This window comes from Columba livia, chromosome 3, assembly GCF_036013475.1.
Source record: "Columba livia isolate bColLiv1 breed racing homer chromosome 3, bColLiv1.pat.W.v2, whole genome shotgun sequence".
Taxonomy (NCBI): Eukaryota; Metazoa; Chordata; class Aves; order Columbiformes; family Columbidae; genus Columba; species Columba livia.
This window is the reverse complement of record NC_088604.1, coordinates 54,547,781-54,574,958: the sequence shown is the minus strand read 5'-3', so window position 1 is coordinate 54,574,958 and position 27,178 is coordinate 54,547,781. Positions and strand designations below refer to the sequence as shown.

Genomic DNA, 27,178 nt, shown 5'->3' with positions numbered 1-27,178 from the left:
CCCAGTAACAAGAAATTACTGCATGGGCTTCTGTCAACTACTAGAAAAAATTGGATATTTGCTGAGTTTTTAAACCCTTTCCTAGTTTCTGGAACTGCATAGGAAATCATTATTTGAAAGTTGCCTTTCTCCACCCAATAACTTCTATGGCAGTCAACATAGCAGAGCAGCAATTACATAAATGTCCCAGCATCAACTAATATCAATGCTCCAGTGAACTATGTAAGAATGAGTGTTATATCCTTGGGAACATGATTTTGCATTTAGATATGACAGTTATGCCATTTAAAAATTTTTAAGTATTCCAAAGTCTGCATAATTTTGTTTTGAAGTTGGCAAAGAGGAAGTAAGGGGTTTTGTAGGTGGGTAGGAGAGAGATGCAACAGGAGGCGGAGAGAGGAAGAGATGTAAGTTCTGTAGGCTAGGAACTGTGCTAGAACAGTCTAGGACAAACCGATGAATATGCTTAACTTAAGGACAATTGGGAACTAACTTAGCTAACCAGAGCTGACATTTAGTCATCAGCATTGACTTTCACAGCTAATGTCCCTTACAGATGAGTGGGACAACATGCTTTTTTTCTGGCCAACTGGAGAATCCAGCAATAATATTGCTTTTTTTTTTTTTTGGCACTCAGTTATTAATGTTAGAAATTTTTGTTAACCTCTCCAAATCTGCTAATGTACAGGAGAAATCAATAGAGAGTAAACATTTCTGAAATCACTTTAACTTGTATTCAGAAGCCCCAACTTCTGGATAGCATAGTTTTTATACATATATATATATATATATATATATATACACAGATTTAATATATACATACATAAATATTTGTAAAGATTAGTCTTTGGAAAATAATTCTATAGTAAGATGATAAAATTCTCTGGAAAATCTCATCGCTACAGGAGTGTAAGTACATACTGTTCTCTTTATGTTCCCATTCACTAAGTGTACATACTGATTATACTGTTAAAACAACATTAAGAAAACACCGTGATGTAAAGCTTTATTGAATTTTGCTATTACATGGTTGTAATATAGAAGATCCATTTGAAATGGATCTTCAAGAATAAGAAAAAGTCTTTGGGACCTGTGGCCAGGTAGCAGTTTGCACAGTACTTGCACTGCAGGTCAGGACATAGGCCAACACCAAGGCTGTGCACTGGTGACCTGGGGCGTGCACAGTGCCCTGCCAGCCCAGGAGAAGAGTTGGTAGCTCTGAAGTTCTTGGCTGGGAGGCAGGACAATGAAGTATCTCTTCCTGAACATGTGAATTCCTTGAAGGCCAGGAAAAAAACACAAACATATAAGTAAGAAATGTGTCTTTACACTGCCAAGCTTTATCATCATTGTTAAATAGCAGCAACCTTTTAAATCTACTTCATTACTTTTTTTCTCCTTTTTGCTCTGTTAGATCAATATGCATTCTGTCGCTATGTGATTGACATGTTTGCACAAGGGGATTTTTATCCAGGTACTTCCCTACATCATTGAACTTTGTTCTAATATTCTTCTGTTTCCCTGAGAGTTTCTGCTCCTTTATGTATTAAAAGTGTGCGTTGTATTGTTGAAAGGTCTCACAAGTGCAACAAAGAGTGTGCAAATAGTTTTAATAAAGCATATGAGCTAATGGCTGTATTATTAAAGCTTTTAATTTTCTGTCTACAATGCATGAATTAAAATTAAGGTCATGTCAATGGAAGGTTATAGAAATTGCTAACATTTTCCGTGCTTTTCTTTTTTGGCAGAGGTGCAAAATGAAGCAGCTTGTGGTTAACAATTTATTGTTTTTTTTTCCCCCACAAATAGCAAGCCTTAACCCCAGAATGCTTCAAAAATAGAATTGCCATTGTTGTTCCTAGTATATAAAATATTTTAGCTGATCCATCACTTCTTCTCTCTTCCCACATCTCCATGTCCATTTGTTCTAACACAGACAATTCTTAGCCAAAAAAAAGAAGCTAGAGCTACTGATGATGACTGTCATCCCATAATATTGAGTCAATTTACCATGACCTTATTTAATGGACACTCTTCTGAAATCCAGTGCAAGAGCACATACTAGAGAGAGGACATAATATTAGGAATTAAAAGCAACAATATTTATGAAAAGTGTCAAAGATAGACTATTTAAGGACACACTAAGCCTCACAAGCTTTGTTTATTTAGTTATTTGCTCAAGAAGCTCCCCACTGGTACTTCTCTGAACTGGATATGTTTTCTTATCTCTACCTTGTGGCTTAGGTCCTCTCTTCACATGTCCAGGTCCAGTCAGAGATAGAAATTCCTCAGGATGTAGCTGAGAAACAGAGACTCTCAAAATGGAGATAGGTAGGACACTGATTTTTGAGAAGGGAAAATTAACAAGCTGGGATTTTGAAGAGAAAAGGTTTGTGTGGCCTGTTCTCAGAGAGTGACATGCAGAGATATGGGGCTCCATTAAAAGAGAGCAAAATATTGGACTCTTGCCATATCATATATAAAAAGATTTGGAGTTTTAAAGACAGACAGTTATAAGCAAAAGGACTGGTCTAGGCTCAGAGTGAGAGAAAGGTTAGCGTAAACCTTCCAGAGACCTTCAGTTACACTCTGATTGAAAAAATATACCCCTGCATCAGATGTGATTCACCCAGTTTCTGGCTTTACACACCTGTACCACTAATAAATTACAGCATAAAGACTTGCATGGAGATCTTCAAGATCTCTCCTGTAATTCTCCTGACATTTGCAAGTAGATTTGAAACGTCAGAGCTCTTTTTTTCAGGTGAGGCCCTCACCTGTTTGACCCTCTCGTAAGGCAGAGCAGACATGCTGTGGGAAGCATGTTTTGGAGAAGACTACTTTTCAGTTTTGAGCTTTCCAACTACAAGGAAACTTGGAAGACCATGAAGGGGAACAGGGAGATAGAGAGGGGAGTCTGCAGTGACTTGAGTTTCAGATGACGAAAGACATGACTGTCTGCTCTTGCCTCCCAATGTTTGCCATGCATCATTTCAGTATGCTGTGATACAGTTGTGCTAATAAATCTCAGATTAAACATCTGAAAAATGTTCAGTGATCATTGGATGGTCAGCTGGCCTTCAGGTAAATAGCTAGGGTGACACCTTGAGGCCCCAGAAAGTGGAAATAAATCATAAAGCAGTTTAAAACATCTGATTTGTAGGAGAAAAGGAAGAGGACTGCACCTTAACTTAGGATCTCCAAAAGTCCACTCACTGTTCCACCTGCAAAACGAGAGATTTTTCTGTTGACATCAGGAGTTAAATAGCATGAATGGTTGTTGTGATGGAGTCTGATACATTTTTGTGGAAGGCAAAATAAAGCATTGTGTTCAGAACAAGCTTTAGTCAACCCACAAGCTGTGAAAGGCAATGTTGAAACATCCAGACTCTGTCTTTGAGAAGCAAAGGTCAGGTATGCCCAGGTGTCTGCTCTTTATGGAAATCATTGAGGGGAGTGCCACCAAACATTGCTCAGTTAGTGTTTCCTGCTGCCTTCTCAGGCAACGTGCTCATTTCACATCAGCCTTTGTGAACTGAAATATTACTGTAATTCATTTTCTTGAATAGATTAACATGGGGAAACACAAGCACACTGAGTCCCTTTGATAACACTAATATCCAATTAGCTTTAAAATCTGCTATATTTTATTCTTTTATCAGTTTATGTATTTCATGGTAAATTACATGGTCTGAACCAAGAGATTTGAGTGCAATTCAGCTGAAGATTCTAATTGCAGTCACCCTGATATGGTAATACTTTCAAACCGGGAACCTGTTCTGTCAATCCCAATATTGCCATTTGTGAAGGAGGAGAAAAAAAAAAATCTTGTAGAAAATTTCTTCATGTCGATGTATTGGATTTTTGTAGGATTGTTTACTCCAAATATGAATTTCTGTCTTCTTGAATTTATAAGAGCAGTGTCCCACTCATTAGATTCCATAGGCACTATATATATATACATATATATTTATATATATAGAACATCAGTAATAACAACTACTTTGACAGTATTTTTGAAATATTTGTATTATTGAAAACTTTGTATTCATTAACAGCATCAGGCTATTTTAAGTTTATAGAAATGTTTTGGAAGAATTTATAGCAAAGTAGACCATTAAAGATGACATTTTATACTGATCAAATACTTAAAACTCAGATCCCTGTGTTTGCTTAATCAGACAAACTTTGCAGAATCTATCAGTTAGTACATTTTCACAGTCATCTGAACAAACTATTGGAGGTCAGATAATGTAGTAACACGTACTTCTCTAAGTTAACTGGATCTACTCTATTTTGTTCCCCTTGTGCCATACTCCTGTTTTACCACTCCTCCCCTGCTTTCCCCGCGATGTTCACCAGCTTGCTTTACATTTACATTTCCTGAACTACTCTGACAGATCAAGGAGTTGTTCCAATGAAATGCCTTTTTTATTTTGCATCTACCCAAGTGGATCCTTGCGTGTCTGTATTTCTGCATGCTCACCTCAGCATGTGGTTGCGCATGTTGCATACTGCTGATTTGAGAATAATAAGCATCTCTTGGGTATTTGGTCATAGCATGGCACCGTTATTTCCCACAGGCATATTGTATATTTATGGTCAGATTTTGTTTTCATTTTAATCACTTGGAGGTTACTTTATGTGTGTTGTTTTACTGTGTTCTAGTTTTCGTTAAACAATTTATATTTCACAGTATGCTGGACTCACTACAGGATGATCTTTACGCTTACCTAATTGACAACAAAGACAGTGGGAACACAAATGTGATATTATTGTAAACATAGCCTGAAATCTAAAATCTTTACACTGAAACATCCAATTATCCTATGCAGCTTATACCACCACATGACTTTCCAATAATAGCTAGATTGCAAAATAAAGTGGCTATACCATTTCCTTTCATCAATTTACCCTCTATGTTTATTGTATATTTCCATGCCAGGGTCTGAAAGCCAAAGTGATGTAGATAATTTTGCTAATTTTATACTATTGAAAAAATCCATGCCTCAGAGAAATTCATCAGGATTTCTGGCACATTTACATAGCAAGAGTGTATCCCATAGGGTGAAACAGTCACAGTCATCCCACCTTTTCATGAAAAAATCATCAAAGACTTACCCTTTGCACATATGCTCATTTAAAAAAAAAAAAAAAAAAAAAAAAAAGACAAACATAGACGGTTATCACGTCTACAATGTTCTTCCATTGCTTGTCTCTTCCATTGTCAAGAAGTATTCGAAGAGTCGGGATTATTGTTATTTCACAACGTGGTAAGAGAATTCCAAGACTTCGACAGTATGATACTTGCCATATAAAATATAAAAAGATTTATGGACATACTGGTATAAAAGTACCTCAATTTGCAAGATCACAGAGTGTATTGGTGCAAAAATACTGAGAGTATTAAGTGCCTAATTTTGAAAGTAAAAATACCTGTATTTGCTGTGGGTGGGCTGTAGCACTGAAGTTAAATACTTGCCCTCTGCTGTTCAGATAGCAAAACACTTAAAACCCTTGAACTATTTTTAAGTGTCACTCGTACTTGGTTAAAGACTAGGATGTGTTGTGGATATATCAATGACAGGGTGTAACATTACATTTACATGGAGACAATTTTGATACTAGTGTAGTTTCTCCGGGCATATATTTGATGCAGTGCAATAACGAATCAGTCATAATAAATAAGAAAGAAACATAATATTTGCTCCTTGTTTGGAGAAATTCATCATGAAAAACTGTGGACTGAGTTATAGGCTTTCACATTTAAGAGATAATACTAATGATTTTTATTTTTTTTTTCCTTTGGAGAGAAGTTTCCTGATGGCATGTACTAAATAGTCCTCTCGCCTACAGTAGAAATGAAGCAAACCACCAGATATTTGTCTTGGTGAAAGGCTACAGGGACAGTTTGGGAGCTGTGAAACTTTTCCAGTTTTATTTTTTAAACAGGAAAGTTAGCTAAGGACTCACGTCTTCTTCCTCTAAGGGCAGTACTGTATCACAAAATTTGCAGAAACTCATCTGGATTCATCTTCAAAGTTGATAGTTAACTGTCCCTCAGTTTAAAAAAAGTTATTCATATGATGAAACACTTGCCGACACATTTGTTTCTGTTGACAACATAAACAGAGATGAGTGAACGACATAAGCATTTATTCCTTTAGTAATCTCCTGGTAGAGTTCTGAATACTTTATAAACAGTCTGAAAGGAAAGAAGTAATGAAGAGCAACTTTAAATACAAGAAACTGAAAACAAAGTTTAATTATTGAAAATTTTCTAACAAATGTATTAAAGTGCAGTTCTTGCAGTAGTTTTAGCTATAATTTGGTGTCTAAATATCACTGCTTTACGTTTCTATTAGGTTATGTAAAACTGTGAGAAGATATCCACTGATGTCGTTTTAATGAGGTTCTCGTCCTCTCTTACCCAAAAGCTGTATCTATTTGCTCACTCTGAAATGACATTGATCTTTTAATGGGAAAATTATCAGCACACAGTCCTGACACCATCCCACAGAGGCAGAACAGCTACCCATTATTCCCTGTTTATATCATTCCACTGTGAATCAGAGCCAGATGCTGGCACACAAAGCTGCATCTGTCAACACTCTTATGGCACTTTATTGGAACTTTGCCAAAAAAATTTCAAATTACTTTCACACTCTCAGAAGCAGCTACCCAGGGAATGTGTGGTATTCTGCTTCTGCAGAGAGGAACAGATATTTTTCTTTGATACTTCACTGCAAGACACCCTGAGGAGTCAGAGTTATGTGATACAAAAGAAAGCCAAAACCTTTGCTGGTGTAAATGAGCCTAAATCCATGATTTTAATGGAAATAAACCAATCCAATCCATGAATGCAGAGATACCAGATGAACGAAAGTATTCACACACCTGTATTACGTTTTATTATAACTATTTCATATTATAACTATTTCATATTATACTATTTCATATTATTCAGTAATCAAGTTTCAAAATCAAGGGTCATTTAAGAAGCCAATCAACTACATCTTAAATGCCAACCATTTCACAAAAGAATGAACCTTATATGGGTTGCAAGCGAACATCTGTCTTTGACGAGACATGAAAACCCACATACTTCTCCTTCAGTTAGTTATATAAGCCTGGTTTACATACCTCTAAAATATATCTATTTCTAAAATTATAAGTGAGGTAATGAACACATTACCTTTAGAATATAGTCCTGAAACTGTCTTAGGGAAGTCCACCGCAATGAGTTTCTCTCAACTTAAATCAAAGGGAAAACAGATGAGATCTATGCAAATGTACCTTTAAACACCTTCTGATGCTGAATACACCAAACCATCACGAAGAAGGAAAAATATATACTGAAGAGCTTCCAGTTTTCTTCTGAATTTTTCATTAACAAGGCAAAACCTGTTGCTTCGCTGTGGGACTGAGAGAAGTTACTTTCTGCATCCAAATATAGATCCTGTGTTCTCTCTGATGGAAAGTGATGAAGCTTAGTTTTAACAACAGAAACAGTATCTGGTCACCATACCATACAGATAAGAATAGCATAGACAGGATCTCCAAATGCTTCGACAAGATACATTCCATCATGAAGCATTTCCAGCTGCACAATAATTCCTCATTTTTTCTGCACTGAGAACGTGCAATGCAGAGCACAGTGTTCAGCCATGGCCTAAGCGATGCGTGCTCTCCCCGCCTTGCTTGTGGCCACTTCCTTCTACACCCAGTCCCCAGCCACTGTGACAGGTCACTGTGGCAGGTCCATTCCCTTCACCATTCCCTCTTCAGGCACTTCTTTCTTTTGCCATCCACTTTCTTTCTGCATCTATCTGCTTTGTCAAAAAAGACAAGCAACTTACTGACATATACCTAAAAAGAGTCAGGACTAATTTCTTTTTTTTTCATCAGGAAATGTTGTCCTTCTGATACTTCACTTTCATACCTTTTGTTTTACTTTTTCCTTCAATACACTCAATATTATCTGACAGAATAAACAGCACATAGAGTTCAAAAGGCATTCGATACCCACACATATTAAACCTAAAAAAAAGGTGGGGTTTTTTTGTTTGATTGGTTGGTTGGTTTGGTTCTTTTTTTGTTAAGCTTGACAACAAAGTCCTGTCTCTTTATGTGATATTCATTCATATAATTGCTTGGGTTTGGGGGAGTGCTTTGTTACTAGGCGGCAGTTACAGTGTGAAAAATCATGCATGGCTCTTGATTTTAGCGCTGGAATATTTTGGTGGCATATGCTGTCATCTTTATATAGAACTGCAAAATAAGATGTTTGCAATTCATTGCACCTCACTTAGATACCCAAAATTTAATTATCAAACTTTAACCTTTAGCTGTCTTTATAGCCAATGGTTTGAAATGAAGGCCTCCAGAGGATAATTTCATCCTAAAAAGATGCCTAAGATAGAAAAGATGAATCACCCTTTGAAGGTACCAATTTTTCTCCATTGACTATAAATGGATCCCTCGGGTGACTTATCTACATTTAACTGTCTAAAAGTTAACTTTTAAATGTCTGATTGAGAAATAGCCTAGATACATTCAAGAAGTATGCTAAAAATGTACAAGCCAGGATTTTGCTCAAATAAAGACTTGAAATGACAAGTTTTCTATGAGATTTCAAATAGTTTTATCAGAAGCAACTGTTGGCTCAGCCGAGAAGCCAGCAGTGCTACTCTGAAAACTATGAATTGCAATAATATCTTTCCCATAACATTTTGGGAATCAGAGAAAGAAAAAAGGAATAAATGTAGAGGGAAATATTTTCTTGAATAAGCATGGAGGGTATTTCCTGTCCAAACGTGACAAACAAAAGAAGCAATAATTTTAGCATTAGAACAAAGCCCCAGTATTTACAGCTTCTGCATTCATAGAAAATAAGCTTTGAAATTTTTAGTTGTTCTATTCTTACAACATTCTTTTTTTTTTTTTCTTAGAAAATTTCTGTTCTATCTGTCTATAGGTGGAATAGAAAGTCATGGTAAGTTAAGTCATCTTCCCAAAAATCATGGTCAAGGCCTTGAGCACGAGCATTGGAACTCATGAGAGTGATTCGCAGAACTCTTTGTCCTAAAAATAACAGGAAAGAGGCTTTTTTTTTTTTGTGGAAAAAGAAAAGGGAAGGAAGAATCAGATGTTACCAAAATGTGTTTGGTTTAAAGTATAATCATCTCCATTATTACCTTTTTTTTTTTTTTTTAACTCTAGTCTTCCTCATAATTTTTCCTCTCCTTTATGCAAACCCAGAAGCTTTAGTTGAGATGGTTTCAGGCTGCAACTATTCAGACAATGTATCCTGTCTTACTGTAGAAACCACAGCTGCTGAGGAGTATTGCATCAAACATAACATCACCATATGTTTAAAATTATGTAAATTTTAGTCTCAAATTTCAATATTTCTTTTTTTATTATCATTATGTCATAACCTTGTAATTTCCAAAAATATTACAACCATGTCACTGAGTTTCTTAATTGTACAGAGCCTAAACTTCAAAGGTATTAGATACTAAATGCCTACTTAATACTTAGCTCTCACTGTTTTCCATGAAAGTCATGAACAGGAATCAGCAGCCAACATTTCTGCACTTTTGGGCCCTACTCCTGATATTTGATCCGATAAAATCACTCAGTTCTTTTTCCTCTAACTTCAAACTGCATTACTGAAATTCTAACTTCAGAAAAATGGTTGTAGATTCACTCTCTTAGGTGACTGTCAAGTATAAACAAGACAGGTAACACAATGAATAACTTCTTGTTTCTCTCATTCTGACAAAAAGATTCAGAGAGGTGAAAAAAATCTTAGCTCGTGACCATAGCTATTTGGATTCTGTTGGACTTCCAGTTATTCTTATATTAAACGTATTCATTATCTACAAAGATCTCTGGTTGTAAGAGATTATAGAATCTCTAATTTGATGTTATCAATGCTAGGCTGCATTTGTTTAGGAAGACATGGTGTATGCACTCTTTCTTGAAGACAACATAAGGTTTTTGCATTCCTGAAGTAACATCTAGACAGCTTTTCTGACATTCGCACTGAATGTTTCTGAGATGCAGTTGGACTAATGACAATTGAAATGATGCTACGTACAGACAAACCGAATATAAATAACTCAGAATTTACCTAACAGTGATCCCATGGCGTAGTCAGTGTCTATTGCCTTGCATCACAATAGCTTATCAGTCCCCTTCATTCTGTTTAATTGTTAGCAGCAAGTATTTAATTGTAGTGTTTTCTTTTCTCTGTTTTAATTATTTTCCTGTGGATACTTAATATTGTGGAAATTATGCATCTATACCAACTCCTAATATTCAAGTTAATTATGCTAGGGATCACTGTATATGATACCAATTTATTAAAGGTTATTTGGGGGGAGGAAGGATTAATATGTCTTTTTATTTTATAATCTGTTTTCACAGTTCTTTTGCACTGCAGAAGGTAGCAATAACTACAATAAGCCAACATTTCTACACAACAACCCATCATTTTTACTGTCCTAGGACTCAGTTCTTTGAGATTCATCTTTTGATATTTCTAAACATAATATGTAGGATTTTTTTCCGCTAAATTCACATGATAAATAATGGGAGGAAGTGGAGATAATTCAATTTTCAATTATTTTCAGTTCTTTTCAATTATTTTCTTTTAATATCAGGGAAAGCTGTGTGACTTCTTACTTAATGTGTAAATGACAAAGATGTTAAAACTTTTGACTCCTCTATGACTTCTGTCTTCTGAACACAAAAATTAGAATAACTTTCACAAGATATGGGTTGAGTTAAAGATGGATTTTGGAGCCCCAATATGGTAAAAATCTCTGGAAAAAAAATCTCAACAGATTTACTGTTGTAAATGGATTTAACTGCACAGCTCTGTTGTGCAGCTAAGATGCATTGCATCTGTTACTGGTTGGACCAATAACATCAGCTTATAGGTTAAAACACAAAAAAAAACCACACCTGTAGCTCTACTCATGACTCTCTTGCCTAATTTGCACACTTGTTATGCACACTTGCATTGTGTGAGGTACAAAACCATGGGAAAATAAGAAAATATCAAACAAATTCCCAGCTGTGACTTTAATTGGGTTTGGTGGCTGAGTGAAAACGTACTGACTAACTGATGTTCACACAGCCTCCAGGAATTCATGTTAGTGGAATCTCACACCTGTTCAGTTACCAAATCAAGTAGGGCTAGAAAAAGGATTTTCTGTTCAGAAGCATCACTAAATAAATATCTATATGTATTTATGTATATATGTGCATGCATATGTACACACGGGCTCATGTGTGCATATATATATATAGTCTATATTAAACAGTTATAAATGCATATACATATATATAAGAATGCATCATCAAAAACAAAGGATGAACTCAAATCTCTGCATACTAAAAATATAAGCTATCAAGTTGCTGTTACTTCTTGCTTGGTACCTTGAGAATGAAAATTTAATCCTTCACCCCACTCCATTCAAAAGAACAATTAGATTATCAGTTTGCACCCATCCTTCCTATACATTCACTGGTAACCTACTGGTTCTCACTTTTAGCTTTATGATGGCGTCCCAAGGCTGTTAGGTTATTCAGAATAGGCTTAGTTATGTTACCTGTGTGTTGAGGGAGGAGTACCTCTCAATTACATGCTTTCCATGTAATTCGGTCACTCTGCAGAGCTCCAATATTATCTGTAATATTTGTAACATGTTTTAAACCCAAGAGCAACATATAGATTGATTGGGCATTATCCATGTAATCTCTCCTTTTCTTATTTTCTTACACATCATAATAGTAACTGGCTGATAGCCAATATAACAGAATATGAAAATTTGAAGGATTGTATTGCTAGTAATTGCTGCATATACTGTAGCAGTGTTTTTCCTTAGGTAATATCAACATCATGCAAAAGGAGAATTTCACTGCATGTTGGGCAATTATCCATTTAACAAAGAGACAGATCATGAGTATTATTGAAAAACTGAAATATGTGTTAGCTGCTAGGATAGACCTCCTCCTTAAAAAAAAAAATATATATACGTTTTATTATCCATTAAGTCCATCTACCACTGTCAAAGACTGAGTTCTGAATAGGTCATTAAGATCATGTTTAAACTATTATTTTTTTTTCCATTTGACATTATTTTGTTATCACTTTTAAGAATTGTGGACTATATCTATATTAGTAAATCAAACTCAACTCAGCTTTTCTCTGTCATAGAGTGATCTATATTCATTATACTTCCTCAAGGTCAAAAACGGCTGCCTGCACCCTGACTGTCCATTGGGAGCAGTCCTTGGCCCTTGCTAACTCCTGAACTGAGCCAGTGAATAGCTTGAGACATTACTACTTGCAGCAGGTCAAAAATGTCAGAGGCTATTCAAAAAAATCATAAAACCATTTTGTTTGAAACAGACCTCTAAGATTATCATGTCCAACCATTAAACTTACACTGTCAAATCCACCTCTAAACCATGTCCCTAAAAACCTCATCTATGCGTCTTTTAAAACTCCAGGGATGGTCACTCTGAATTCCAGAGCCCAGTAACATTCCCAGGTACCATTTAATTTACTAGTGTTCATAAACCACCATATTAGGATGTGTTCCTTAGAGAGGTTGCCTACGTGGGGCACCAATATTTCAATTCATTCCCTCTCCAATATGAGCATTTGCTTTGTTCAAAAAAGTTACGCAATCTCACCTCTTGGTCCTCAGCTATTCTTTCTCAATGAAAAACAATTTGCTGGTAGTTTTTCATGCACACACTCTAAGTGGAGAAATCCTTCCTCAGAATAGTGACAGTCTAATGTCTGAAGAGTAACTGATAACAAGGGAGAGGCTTGTCTTTAACTTACATGTCAAAACTGGAAACCTGAACAGAACAGTGGGACTCCATTAAGATTTCAGTCCTCTAAAAACGTATTTGGCAGTCTTACCTCATTCTGCTTTTACATGTCTTGTTCCAAGCTTCATAAAACATTTGATTTGAACTTACTTTTCATAACAAATGACTCTGTAAAGAACACACTTAATTTAATTCAATTATTTCTATTATCATTAGGGAAAGTTGTCACATGTGGGGAGAATGCATTTTATCTGAAGACATTTCCCTGTGCTATTTGAGAGATACTGTAACAAAATATTGATACAGATAGACTGTAGGGTTCCCACTGTTTAGATCACTGGCATATAGACACGTGGCAGTGTAAAGTCAAAGGAACAATGTTTGCACATGGTACTTTCTGTGGTGGCATTATTTTTTCCCATATCCAATTGGAATATTCAGCCATACACAACACCTTTAGTTGTTTAATAATAATTATAATAATAATAATATTAATAATAAATTTATAATAATCTTATATCATTTTAGAAGCATTTTCTTTTATCCCATGATCTCCTGATCTAGTGAGATAAATTTTGAGACTTTATCTATGTCAATTAAGGTCACTGCAGACAAATTGAACTGGGCAGATCAGAGAAGAAAGAAAACCCATGATTTGCTGTTATCATAAAAATCAATTTAACCTCAATGCCTGGACATGGCATTTTTGACACATGTAGAAAGACACTTCCTAGATTGAGAAAAGTAAGGTAATTAAAGTTTGTCTTGTACTCTTTATCATGTAATATATAATCTAAAATATTCATAAACCAAGTCAGAATTAATTTCTTCATGACATCTCAAGTGATTTAATAAACACTGATGACAGAAGTTTCACAGAGCTTGAGGACTGCAGCTTATTTTCAGTGAAGTATTAATGTTACCATCTAGTGTCTTAAACCTTTTATTCATCTTTGCAGCATATTTCTTTCCTTTCAGACAGTGGAGGAAGCTACCCATGTCTTAACATGACACTTTTTCTCCTGGCGAGCACATTCTCATGAGCTTAAAGTCAAAACATTTCTCTATTTTGGTTTCCACTGGCTGCAGTTTGTTGTCAGATAGCTGTTTACAACATCATCTTTGAAGGAGGTATCTGTATCACAACTGCATGGACAGATTAGGCATAGAAATGTATGCACATTTTTGTGTTTGCAGCTATGTGTTTTGGAGCAACAAACCCCCAATTAAAAATAATCAAGTCAAATGAACCTTTTCAGCTTCTCTCATAGTAGAAAAATAAAGTCTGCATTAGGAATGAGAAGCAAATAAATATGAACACAACAAATTTCAGTGTTCTCCTGTGGTTGCATTTTTAAAGCAGTGAGATAACTGCATGTCCAATAATAATAGTGGTAATCTGGATAATTGACTTGTCATGATTCATGGACTAATTTGATTGTCCACTGGGATCATTAAAAACATCCTGCCTTCCTCTCATTTACATCATAGATATCTGTCCAACTGGCCACTGCTGGAGTCAAGATAGTAGACACCATTAATCCTAATGGTCTGATCTGCTGAGACCAATTCCTCATTTCTATTTAAGAGTTCTTTGTACTGCAAAAAAACACTTGTGCTTTATAATTTACAGAGGATAGAGAAAGGAAAATAAAAGAAATTTGACTTAAGATATCCCCTTTAACATATTTCATCAAAAGAATGGATAAAATATTTATTCACTTACTGTCCTTTGCATTCCCATCAAAGTGAATACAGAGACATTTAATAGCACATGGAAACATTAAAGAAGCTTTTTATCAGAGTGGATGGGAACCTGCTCAGAACAAACAATCTGGCCTAAGGGAAAGTTTCTGATCTGTGAAGATTAAGTTTTTCATGCTTAAAACACTCTCATATTGGATCATGTGGTCAATTTGCATGAAATAAATGATTTGCTTAAAACTTCTAAAACTATAAAATGGAACTTGACAAGTCATTAGCAATAAGTGGTATCGCACTAGCATTATACTAACGAACACTGGTGCAATCATTTGAAAACTGCTGCTACAGCAAAGAACAGGAAGATAATGGGGCCAGCCTATACTTTGACCCAGAGATGTTAGATCATTACCCCACGCAGTAGATACCACACTGCAGTCCAAATTATTGACTATCCTTCTTCATTACTGATCTGCTCAACATTCTGAAACACTGCCCTTTCTCTTCTTTCTCACAAAACGGCTAGTCCAAGTTGTAAAATGCATCACTTTTCCCATCTAGAAATAGGTTATCTAGCTTAAGGAAGAAACAACTAAAATGTAGTCTGGGACTTTAATCAAAACTAGCAGAAAGACTAAGATTATTTACCCATTCTTAATTAATTTTCATATTGTATTGTTTTTGTTTTCATTCTGAACTAGGAATTCAATTAATGAAGTTTCTCTGTCTTGACAGAGGTTGTGGATATAAATTTTCTATTCTGATTGGCATCAAAAGGTATTCATCACTTCATTAGCTCAATTTGCAATTTCAAGATTATTTTCTTAAGGCATAAAGTGTTTGGAAAATCATGGTTACACGTCTGGGTTCCTGAAGTTTGCCTACCATTCATTTTGAGGCTAGAGTCATCTTGTGATGGGATTCGTAAATACCCACTTGTGATTATTGCCAAGATATGCAATGCATGTAAAACCTAAGATTTTTGCCATTTCTTGCACAGTACATTCAATGCATTGATTTTGTCAGTGTGTCAACATTTTGTCAGTGGCTCAGGCATGCAAGCCAATTTTGAGTGGCTGTGTGTGATATTTTATACAAATTACTGGATGAACTAAAGTACATTTTTGCAAATTATCCACCTGCAATCATACATACACTGATGAGATGCAATAACATTAAGACCGTGGTGCTCACATCCCACTGCTGTCTTCAAGATGATGTTTTTCTCATGCATTTCCCATGGGTATACATACCTTTGTAAAACAAGAGGGCTAAGTATGATACTGCAGTTTCCGAGGCTCATTAAGATCTTAATTTCTCTTCTGAGTATATCACCAAGCATGAGGCATGGCTTTGAGTTTCTGATGTGGAGCTGGAGCTGAGATTTAACAGCCTGATTGCACGTGGACTCTGGTGCAGTGAATGTATGCTGATGCATGTGACTGAATCGATCTTATAATTATCCACTTAATTTTATTTCACAGGTTACAACAGATTGTGCTTTGCAAATGACAATGACATGATAGTTACTGAGCATAAATGTCAGAGAAATAAATTAAAAGAAAATAAGGACACTGCAAACAGGTGTTATAAGCCAGAAAAGAAGCATAAGTAATGTTAGAGTAGAATAGATTTGTTTATGAAACTTTGGGGAAATGAAGTGAAAAATAGTTTGGATGAAGCATGGTATCTGCACATAGGCTAAAACAGTACAGAAAGTCCCAGTTTGGTACTATAAGAGAGTACAATTCAACACTCTGAGAGAGTAGAGGCATTTCAGTTAGCAGCTTGAATCAGAACCATGGCAGTGTTTACAGTGCATGACCTGTTTGGTATTGGCTAATTAAGAATAATCCTGAAGGATGAGAAACATAATAATTTTTACTGGCGTTTCAAGAAGTTCATAATAAGTGGACTTGAGGGAATGACTGAAGATCATTTGTTTGACAGAAGGAAATAAGCTTTTACTGTAGAAGAGGCATCATGAATATATAACCTTATTATTATAGTATTATTCTTCAGAGTTTTTTAGTCTAATGAAGAAAAATAGAACTGTGAACATTTCAGCATATGCTTGATTTACTTGGACTTCATTGATTTAAAATGTGTTTCTAAGAAATTAATTACTTTATTTGTTGAGAAATGTATTTCCTTCCTATGGTGTCTGGAAGATAATAACTTTTATGCACAGCGTAATATTTTAAAAATGAACAATTCTGAAGGGAACTCAGCCTCCCAGTGAATCTACTCAGCCTGTTAGTGAATACATTTTCTATGTTTCTTAATGTGTGTACTCATGTGCAGGACATAAGGAAATGGTACCACCTCCTCTTCTTCTAGAACATAGTCCAAGAAAGAACCCACCAGCTATTGAAGGCAAGTTTGAGTTTTTTCCTATTTTATTGGCCTCTACTCATTAATTTGACTCTCTGTTTGAATGGATTTTGTTTATAAATATAACCTATATAACAAAACTGACCAAACAATTAGGTCTGGGACACGAATGGCACAAACCTATTTGCATGACCAGACCTAAATATTCCCTACAGTAGTCCCACAGATGGGTCAGGGGATTTCCTGAGTGAAATAGATTACAGGATCAAGGCCCAATCTGTAAAATGCTTTGGATGGTGTTCAGCCATAAGTTGCCATCTAACTGTAAACATAATCAACATTATCCTCTTAATATACCTTGGATTAGTCTTTCAGCTATTGTTATTCAGTAATGTTTCTGTGTATTATCTGCAATAATGAACATAATATTTCTGTGTCTGCATTTATCAACCCTATTCCTATTGTTAAAACAACTGAAAAAAAATACTAAGTCAGATCTTACCTTCAGAAGATTAAAACCTAACTCTTGCAAATGAATTCTATTGCTTACAGTCTAATCATAACAGTAAAATAGTTGAAATATAAATTTTAATTTTAAAATGCACTGCCTGATGACTTAAAACCCCTACTACAATATATGTTCATGGTCTCTACACCTCACAATTTAAAAGTACAAAACATGCAAGTCTTTTCTTGTAATTCTATAGTAGTTTTCATAAAATACTTCAAAGTCATTCAGTCACATTGGTAATGTATCTCATAGAGTTCTTATTTCTATGCTATCCAGAAAGCAATTACAATCTAAGAGAAAAAAAGATGCGATGGCAGCAGAATAAGTAACAAGAGCTACAAGATTTGCCTGCATTTGGAAACAGATTTTGGCAGAACTTATGACTAAAACAAAGAGTTAAATTAATAAGATATTTCTAATGTGATTATTGTGAATCAGTAGATTTGGATAAAAATAGTTCCATGACTTGCATCTTTCCCAAAATCTATTTTACCTCAAGTGAATATTTCTTTATAAACACATTGTTTAAAGGGGTATAAAACTGTGGTTAGTGTGACATTATGTAGTACATAAATAGATTTGCAGTCTGCTTATTTTAGAGAAAAATTTGAACCCTGCTCATCAGAAAAAAAAGTTCCGGCAATGTTAAACTCTGTTATCCACCAATTAACACTAATGGAAAAAAAAAAATAATAGAAAAAGACTGCTGCATTTGCTCTGTGTTAAACTTAATCTTTAAATATAACTGTTATACAACATGAACTGGCATCAAATTAACATTAAGTTCTTGATTTCCAGAATCATGAGGAGCATGCAATTACTGCAATTGCACATAGAAATGACTATTTATGACCAGTTAAACATTTGTGTGTTTCATTAACTCATTTATGCATGCAATTGAGGTAATTGTGAATGTAAATTAGACACCCATTTGGCAAACAAATTGGGGAGCAGATTATCTGCTCGGAATCATACAACTAAATTCCCTTTAAGACTCAAGGCCAGTCACTAGGACGCAATACTGTTCATGCAAGAGTTTTGGAGGAAATGAAGGAGGAATTACTTGCAAAATGCTGCTATGAAAAGCTATTCTTATATTGCACTATTGTGTGGTTTCTGTATACAAGAAAATGTGCCAGAGTGCCTTTAGGAGCCCTAAACCCTGAAGCTTTATTCCATCTCTTGGGAAAATAATTAAGTAATTTATGAGAATATTTGGCACAATATCAGAAGGAGAAAAGAGGAATAGGCAGGGAAATTCATACCTCTGGAATAGTTGAAGAGATATCTGTCTGTGACTTCTTAATGATTACATACCTTCATGGTTAGTATATCACCAAATATCACTAATCGGGTGAAGGGACAGACTGAAACAGAAGATCCTTCTTATTATAAATATATTTGAAGATAATATAAGTTCTCAGAATAAGGAACAAGTGCAAGCATTTGTTAGTTGAGAAATGTACTTTATATAACATGGAAGGACTGGCCCACCCTTTGACAGAAAAAATCTGCTCTGAAGAAAAGTAAATCCATAACAAGTAACATAATGGTTGTCACATAGGAAATTAATATATGATTATATACATATAAAATATGAAACTGCTGTATTTAAACCCTAGGCTTTCCAACTCAGTATTATTCAGTGACTCAGTGATATCCAGACACTAGATACAAAACCATGAAGCTGGAAAAGGCTGAAAATATTTTACTGTTTTTCTAGATTAAGGTGTTTTCAATGATACCCTGTTTTACCACTGCCTGCTTAGCTAATTTTGGACAATTCTTAATTTCTGATAATTTGAAAATAGTGGCAATATATATGCCAGATGTCTCGAACATTTTTAGATTATATGATGCTTTCAAATGGAAAGCTTTTCCTGGATAGTATCCAATGCCCTGTAAAAACTATGTTCTACTGAATTTGTGAGACCTTAGAAAAACAGAATACTGTTATTATGTATTAAATCTCAACTTTTCTCTCTTTGTCATTGCCATTTTCTCTTCCTTCACCTCTACAGTGAATCTTACAGAGAAGGGGTGATTATGTAAGACAATCCCAATTTGTACAGTATGTTCTAGTAGTATGCAATGAATTACATTGAAAAGTGTTCATGTGAATTGAACTTTTCAGTTGTCTCCTGGTCAGAAAGCAAAATGCTTTGTTCTCATCTGGTCAGAAAGGTAAAGAACAGATCATTGCTCTCCTATTTCTTGATGGTTTAGCTCTTTTCAAAAGGCCCTGCTGACTTGATATCTTGCATTCAAAGTTCAATGAAGAGTTTGAAGTTGCAGGTCACTAATGGAAGTAAACAACTAAACAAAATATCCAGTAACAATAAACGAGAGAGAGAGAGAGAGAAAGGGAATTTGTTAAAAGACATTGATAAATAACTTCTACTTGTGTTCCAAGACTGGAAACCTTGTTTGGGCAACCATGAAGTAAAACAACTCATTTTAAATCCTTTATGTTACCTTTTTCTGGAGCTTTCACAGGGACTTGGAAGCAGCAGTCTCAACATGTCTGACACATTGATACTGTCATCGAGGGAGGACACTGGTACTGGGTGTAATTTGAACAGATCTGTTCTCCATGACTATCTGAACTTTGACTTTAACATGTTTCTTCCTTGACTGTAGTCTTCTTCACCTCTTTTAACTATAGCTTTCTTGTATTTTGTTATCCACCAACATCCAAAAACTGCTCTGCAGTGCACATTGATTCTCTGAGAATATGCCCCTCAGGTGTTGACATTTTTGCTCAGCTCAGATAGTTTTTCACTTCCTCCATTTCCCCATTCACCTGAGAAAGACTCTTCTTTCTGATAGTCCTCCCATGTTATGCCCCCTGACATAGCAGAGTAATCTTTCAGGAAGATGCTGCAGTAAGTCAAGAAACATCAAAACTATGCTCAGAGGCTTAGTTAGTTATTATAATAGTAAGGCTTCATATTAATTTTTCCAGAATAGCACGTCTTTGCTTTCTCACAAGATCACAGCACCTTTGTGAGAAGCCTGTATCAAAATCCTTCTCTAAGTGGAAGGCATCTTAATGCATATTATGTATGATTTCAAACAGGATACTTCATACCACTTTGAAGAATGCTATATGACAAAAAAACTTTTAACAACATTGTATCTGAATATGATTTTCCAAGTTATATTGTCCTAGAAATTTCTGCTTGTATCTTTGAGTGGGAAAGCATTTATCATTGAATTGCCATTAATATAACTTTCCAATCTGCTGATGGATTGTGATGAGTTCTGAAATATCCCACTCCTTTGACTGAAGTATACTGGCTGTTTGTTGTCATCTTGCTGGTAGTTGTGATATTTAATGAGGTAAAAAAGAAAAATTTAAAATAGCTGTTAGGTCTTGAGAGGATCTTTGGGAAAAAGAACTGTTTTCCCGAGATCACTGTTTGAATCCTCTAATTATAGATTTTGCAGAATACAGTAAAGTGAATTGCTATGAAATATGTTTGACTACCTCCAAAACTCCTGCGAAGGCTAAATTGGCATTGAAATAGAAATGTACATCTATTTTTGTTGCTGTATAAAATGTACACTGACTATATTAAGAGGAATTTCTAGTCTATACCTCAGTACATGAATATAACATTAGTGGATCTAAGAACATCTAAATTACTAAAGCCAATACAAACTTTGACAAAGCTCCGTTGATCTATAGAAGTGTATAAATCTTGTACAAATCAATATACCTCTGTACAGTCTGTCAATGGCCTTCTTTTCTGTAAACAGATTGTTCTATAAAAACCTTTTCTCTTTTCTACAACAAAATCAATTACCCTTAAAAAAAATCTTTCTAGTGAAAAACAGTGATTCAAGACACAACAGAAATCTTTCAAAAAGTAGAATTTTGAGTTTTTTTCCAAATTTAGAACATTTTTAATTATACTGACAAGATTTTTGGATGAAAATCCATTTTCTGATAAATTTGAATCTAAGGCAGAATAATAATAATAATTTTTAAAAGTTTATGTCAAAAATATCGTAATACAATGGACTAGCTTTTGATATAGTCTATTAGAAGAAACAGTTTAGGTAGTTTTAACAGGATACTGTATATACAGAATAAAACCAAGTTTTTTTGAGAAATATGGATCCTGTGTCTCCATCAGTCTGTTCTGAACACAGTAAAACCTTTAAAATAATATGCACAATGTTTCAAAGTGAGTTATTTAATGATTTAGATTAGACATTTAAGCAGTAAACTCTAATGATTTAGCTGTAATGAAAAAAGACTAAATCTTCACTGTCTCAGAAAGCCCTTGACATTTTACTTAATGACATGATGCTCTTCTGTACTACTTTTATTCTAGCTTAAGACAGAAAAAACTTGACAGACATTGGGAGAAAGGCTTACCAGAATGTAGAAAAATTACGTACAAAGATATGTATATTTTGATTAGACATGACTCATTTTTCATTATTATTATTAATAATAATCCAATATACAATACTAGATTATGCGTTTAAAAATAAATATTCACCCAAATCTATCCAATAAAACAAAACTAAATAACTCTGAAGATTATTTTAACTTTTAAAAGATGTTTTTTAGCTCTTACAGGAAAGCAATAATCTTTTGTGTATGATTCACCTGGAAATGGAAAATACTTACTTGGATTAATATTCTTCGGGCTTTCAAATGCAGATATTCCATGTAGAAGAGATTACGTGTAACCTGGTCATCTCATTTTCCTAAATCTCAAACATTCTTACTCTAAAGCATAGTCCACAAAAAACATCATCAAAACCCTTCCCAGCACTGGTAACACATTTGGTGCTGCTGTTGACTCATGTTGCCTAGTAGGAATGTCATAAGGAGGGAGAAGACTAACCCTGCTGCCTTAGCTGTGTTCGTTTGGCTCTTGCTAGAGAAGAAGTCAGTGTTCTTCTGGAAATTTAATTCTTCATCATAATCATATTTGCATCATATTTGTCATTGACCATTGTCCAATGGAATTTTTATTGCTGGTTTTGTAATGGAAGCTGGCATGCCCTCTCTCTTTTCCCTTGGCATGCATACTCTGGCTTCATTACACTGGTATTTGTACTCCTTTGCTCCCCACTGTGTTGTTTAGTGAGGGCAACATATGGCTCCATGCTATTAACAAACAGGTTTGGTGCTTAATTCGACAGAGCCATGAAAAAGGAGCCTATAATCACAACAGGAAGAAATGAGAAACACTTCTGTGGGTCACATGAAAGCACTAGGAATTTCAAGCATGCTATTGTTATTACATACTTTCTGCAGACCTCAAAAATATCTCCATAAGCAATCTTCAAATCTGCCGAATACTGTTTTAGATTGGGATTTGAAAAGAGTGAAGCAGTTTCAGAAAGCAAAATTGAGCTGGAGAGATTGCCTAGGACTTCAGCGTGTACTATATCTCCAATGACCTGTGTGCCCTGTTAGTCTTTCACTTGCTCAATATGAGAACAAATTGTATTGCATTACTCTGCTGAAGTGAAATGGTGCGGTTTAAACAGACCTTTGGAAAAAATGCACTTAATTTTGGCCTAAGGACACACCTGCAAGTTAGAGAGGGTATGTGACAGTGTATGCATGTGCACATGTGCACGTATGTGTTTGTGTCTTATGAACTTTAGATTAATGATATTTAGATTTCTTTGAATTTTCTTGACTTCAGTAGTTTGGCTGAGGCTAGACAGAATTATTTCTTACAGAGGAAATAACTGGACTGAGAAGGACATTTATACCCCATAAAGATATTTTTTTTTCAAAGAGATAGTTAAGGTAAATTTTTACTTAAAATTCAGATTAAATTTTAAAAGCATGAGTTTCCATGACATCCAAAACTAAGCAGAAATATTTCCCTGTTTTTTTTTGTTTGATTAGGTTTTGGTTTTGTTTTTATTCCTCCAAATTCTTTGTAACCATGCAGGGCCCCTATTGTGTGAATGTGTATGAAATTTTTTAGAATTAAAACTGAAACTTGGCAGTCATTGTTAGTCTTCACCCTAAACAACATGAAAAGGGGAAAGAAATGTCATCATAAACTCAAAAGTAATGAGTTATTTTAATATTTAAAAGGATATCTGAGTCCCATTGAAATGAACAGCAAAACTTTCATTGAGTTCAGCAGGGAAAGGATTTCAGTCACTAGCAAAGACAAAGGAAGAACAACCATAATCTCTTCAAAATTAATAAGGAAGTATAATTTCAAAAATTATATTTGGGGTTTTTTTTGAATAGTCTATTACAATTATGCCTGTGACAGCTTAAGGTATACAGAGATCCTTGCAAAAAATTGAACGAAGTTTTACCTGGAATGAAGTTATTGTGTTCATGCTGAATTATAGTTTATCAGAAAAACATAAATTAAGGTTTATTTTGTTCTGTTTCATGACTATACCCATATGTCTGCTGCTCTTCATTGCTGTCAGGACCAGAATCAGTAGGCAAGAAAATCTGTTGTAGTATTTCACAAAGCCAGGTAATTTCCAAAGTCTCTCACAAGAGCTTTTCTCCCAAGATTTCCTGACAACAGGGTTTTAGATAAATGCAGATAAGGCTTATGTAAGTATCTGAAAGTTAGAAGGCTTATCTGAACCAAAACACCTCCAAACTTCTGGTGTTCAGTACCACTAGTCAATGTTTGTTATACGCATGCCTCTCCACAAGAAGGTACCTGTGGCTGTATTTTGCTGCCCTCCTTACCTCAGTTTCTCAAAAGGGGTGGGTTGAGCTGACAGTTCCTTCCAGAGTTAGCGTTTCCATAAGCACATGGACCATCTGGAGCAATACAAAAAAGAAACTCTTAGAACACCTTCCTCTTCCAGTTCCTGGGCAGCATTCCCATGACATTATGCGCAGTAACTCATGTGGATCCCTAAATTTAGATTCCACTCAGCGCTGGCACAATAGCACACTGGTCTTATGAGGCCTGTTTTCAAGTGCTTCATTGTTAGCATGTTTCTGTTATCTCCTCTCCCCCTGTTGTTCAAGAATGAGTTGATGTCCCATGAAAATAACAGACATTGTCAGAGCTGGTAAAAGCAATTCAGATTGAAACACCTCTTTCTTGGTCTCCATTGAATCTTCCTTGAATTTCCACCAGTGTCCTCCATCCCTCACCCCTTATTCAGAAATAAATAATTACATCTCAGATGTTTCTTTGTTTTAAGGCTGGAGTTCTTTGCTCCAGTCACTTCCAAAGAAAACTATTCTACTCTGCTGCTTTTTTTTTTTTTCCCCCAGGAAAGAAAGAATTACCTGAATTTACCATTCAGTAGCACATCACTGCTTTAATTTGCACTTCTCATGCTTGCTTGATTCCTCCTTGTTCTACAAAAAGCTCTGCTTCTGTGTAGAGTCTGCAGAAAAAACCTGACTAAATGCAAAGTCCACTGCTTGAGTTGCTGACTGATTCTGTCAGCTTGTACAGCATCAACTGCATATATCCCTATTTCATTCTTGTAAAGACTTTGCAGGCTCTCAAGGTTGAGGTATTTTTGTATGGATATCTCTTACACCCTGTACATAAAAAGTGGTTCAGGACTAGTGCTTCTGGTGAAAAAAATAGAACTAATTACATTATCAAGAAACAGTAACAGTAACAATAGATTGTTCAATAGCCAATTGGACTTGAATTCCATATCACAGTCAGCCCTGAATCATCAAAACCATCTTGTGTTTCCTTGTGTAACTCACTGTTCGTGCATATTCTGATCCCTCTTTATACAGCTGATCCATGGACCTTTGTAGTCCTGTTAGTGTTCCTAGCTAAAAGAAACCCAGTACTTGTAATTAACAGATGGGGTTCGTATTTTACAGTGCAAAAGACCTGCATAAGTTCCTATTTAATTATTTGCTCTGCCTCTTAATTTAGCTATGTACATATCTGGAGAAAACCCGTTGTATTTACTACTTCAGAAATACAATTTTTGCTGGTGTTAAATAGACACTTAATATGCAACGATATAAATGTGAGCTACTCAAATTGAGAGGATACAAATTTATTCAAGAAATGGGATTGTTTCCTTAAAAAAGAACAAGCTCTTTCCAGGATAGCCATTTACCTAGTCCATTGTTCTCATTTACATAAATTTTTGTCAGTAGTAGCTGTGAGGGACATCAATGGGGCTGAGATATGAATGCAAGCCCTGTGACTGTTTTTCTCAGACTTGACCAAGAGTGCACATCTTGCATTACACAGCAGTAATGGAAAATAGGGGCCACAGTCCTTTTATACCTCTATGTAATCATCGTCTAGAAAATTCATAACTAATACTGATGTCTCTAGGCTGCCTGAACATTCTGAAGATTGCAACTTGAGAACCTGATGGAAGAAAACTATGTCAGTGGAATTAATTGGTGGAATGACTTAACAATAAAAACTCTGTGGCCAGGGATGTAGTCTCTTTCTTCTTTAGGTTACTTGCAGTAAAATTCCTGCTGCTTCCTGTACGTCCTCCATACAAGCTCTACTTCTCAAAGCTCCATGTGTCAGCTCATGGCTCTCAAGACACATATGCTTCTGAACCTTGTTATGAAAATCGGAACAAATTTTGTGCTACAAATTCAAAGGCAAAAATGGTCTCTGATTAAAGAAAGTTTTGTTGGTTGTAAGGACCTCGGGTTTATAAATTATTGCTGTGCATCACCTAGCACCAGAAGTATAAGGAAGCAAAAAATTAAGCTGACTGGAAGAGTGGAGCTGTTAGCAGCTCACCAGAAATCAGGAGAAAATGGAAATCACACAAGTATCAGCAGCACTTCAGTCCCTAGTTACTAGGAGTAAAGGTTAGTCAAAGGAAGACAGAAGAAAGATTTTTTTCTGACAGTAATTGATAGACTTGACACACTAGCAGTTTTGGTTCAATCGGGCAAACCAAGCAAACAAACCACATTCTAGAAATCAGAAGATTTGTACATTGCATGTGGAAATTAAACACTCAGAAGTCATAGGTAACACATGAAAGTAGAGCTGTGGAGCAGCTAGTGTGTAACCTGAGGCTGAACACCCTTCCATTTTGAGGAGACAGCCACAGTCCTTAGTGTGAATCTCTGGAACAGCATGTCAAAGAGAGAGAGACAGACTCCTGGGAACCCTAGAGATGGACAATAACAAGAATATTAAAGTATACAAGAAGATGAATCTCCAAACAAACTTGTGGAGGATGAGCACTATAACAACTTTGTGGAGGATGAGCACTACTCTGATGCTTTATATGTGTTTAAGAAACCAGAGTATCATAAAGCACGCTTAGGACACAATGGAATTTGTAGCTTGAAGTCCAGTATGCTCAGGGTTTCAGCAGAGAGAATTAAGCACACAAAACACTGGGAGAAATGTTCTGTAAAATATATACAAGGATTTTCTGCTTCATTTTTTCAAGACAATAGCAAGGGAAACACATTGAACAAATCTATTTAACACAAGAAAGAACTGCAACACTTCAAGATGATGCTTAATGCTAAATACTGTTGCCAGAAAATCAGCAGAAGTCTAGTTTTTGGAGACCTTGAATATTGGTAAATACACTGCAATCATGACAGGCAAACTAACTTTATTTATGAAACTGCCATGGACAGACTGTGGAATTAATGTACTCTATGAAAACAACAATGTTTCTATTAAACATACCCATATTTTGTTTTGGTTTAGGAAGCATGCAGTGCAGTATTTCAAGTTGGGTTTTTTTTTAATTCCCTGTCTGTATTTATTTTTTCATGCAGAAGTCTATTGTGGTAACTGGAGAAGTGAAAACTAAGTTTCTTCA

General features: G+C 35.3%; 1 protein-coding gene and 1 long non-coding RNA gene across 53 annotated transcripts in view; one reads left to right on the top strand and one right to left on the bottom strand.

Annotated features, from left to right (window-relative positions):
* TRDN (triadin) overlaps positions 1 to 27,178 on the top strand; it is a 233,660-nt gene that overhangs the window by 82,741 nt on the left and 123,741 nt on the right. For 48 of the 50 annotated variants that reach the window (XR_010471337.1, XR_010471336.1, XR_010471335.1 and 45 more), the window contains 2 exons: positions 1,415 to 1,474; positions 16,864 to 16,935. Coding sequence is in view for 47 of the 50 variants with exons in the window: in XM_065056785.1 (XP_064912857.1) it covers positions 1,415 to 1,474; positions 16,864 to 16,935 (132 nt within the window). In the remaining 3 variants the exon portion in view is untranslated. The remainder of the gene's footprint in view (positions 1 to 1,414; positions 1,475 to 16,863; positions 16,936 to 27,178) is intronic. The other 2 variants (XM_065056823.1, XM_065056804.1) reach the window with 1 other exon arrangement.
* On the bottom strand, positions 1,139 to 25,966 carry LOC135579048 (uncharacterized). 3 transcript variants are annotated; one of them, XR_010471341.1, is made up of 4 exons: positions 24,114 to 25,966; positions 5,974 to 6,113; positions 3,186 to 3,224; positions 1,139 to 1,277 (listed from the first exon to the last, which is right to left on the bottom strand). It is a non-coding gene; the product is annotated as an uncharacterized LOC135579048 (long non-coding RNA). The 3 variants fall into 3 exon arrangements; XR_010471340.1 differs by lacking the exon at positions 24,114 to 25,966 and adding an exon at positions 7,297 to 8,958; XR_010471339.1 differs by lacking the exon at positions 24,114 to 25,966 and having other exon boundaries at positions 5,974 to 6,326.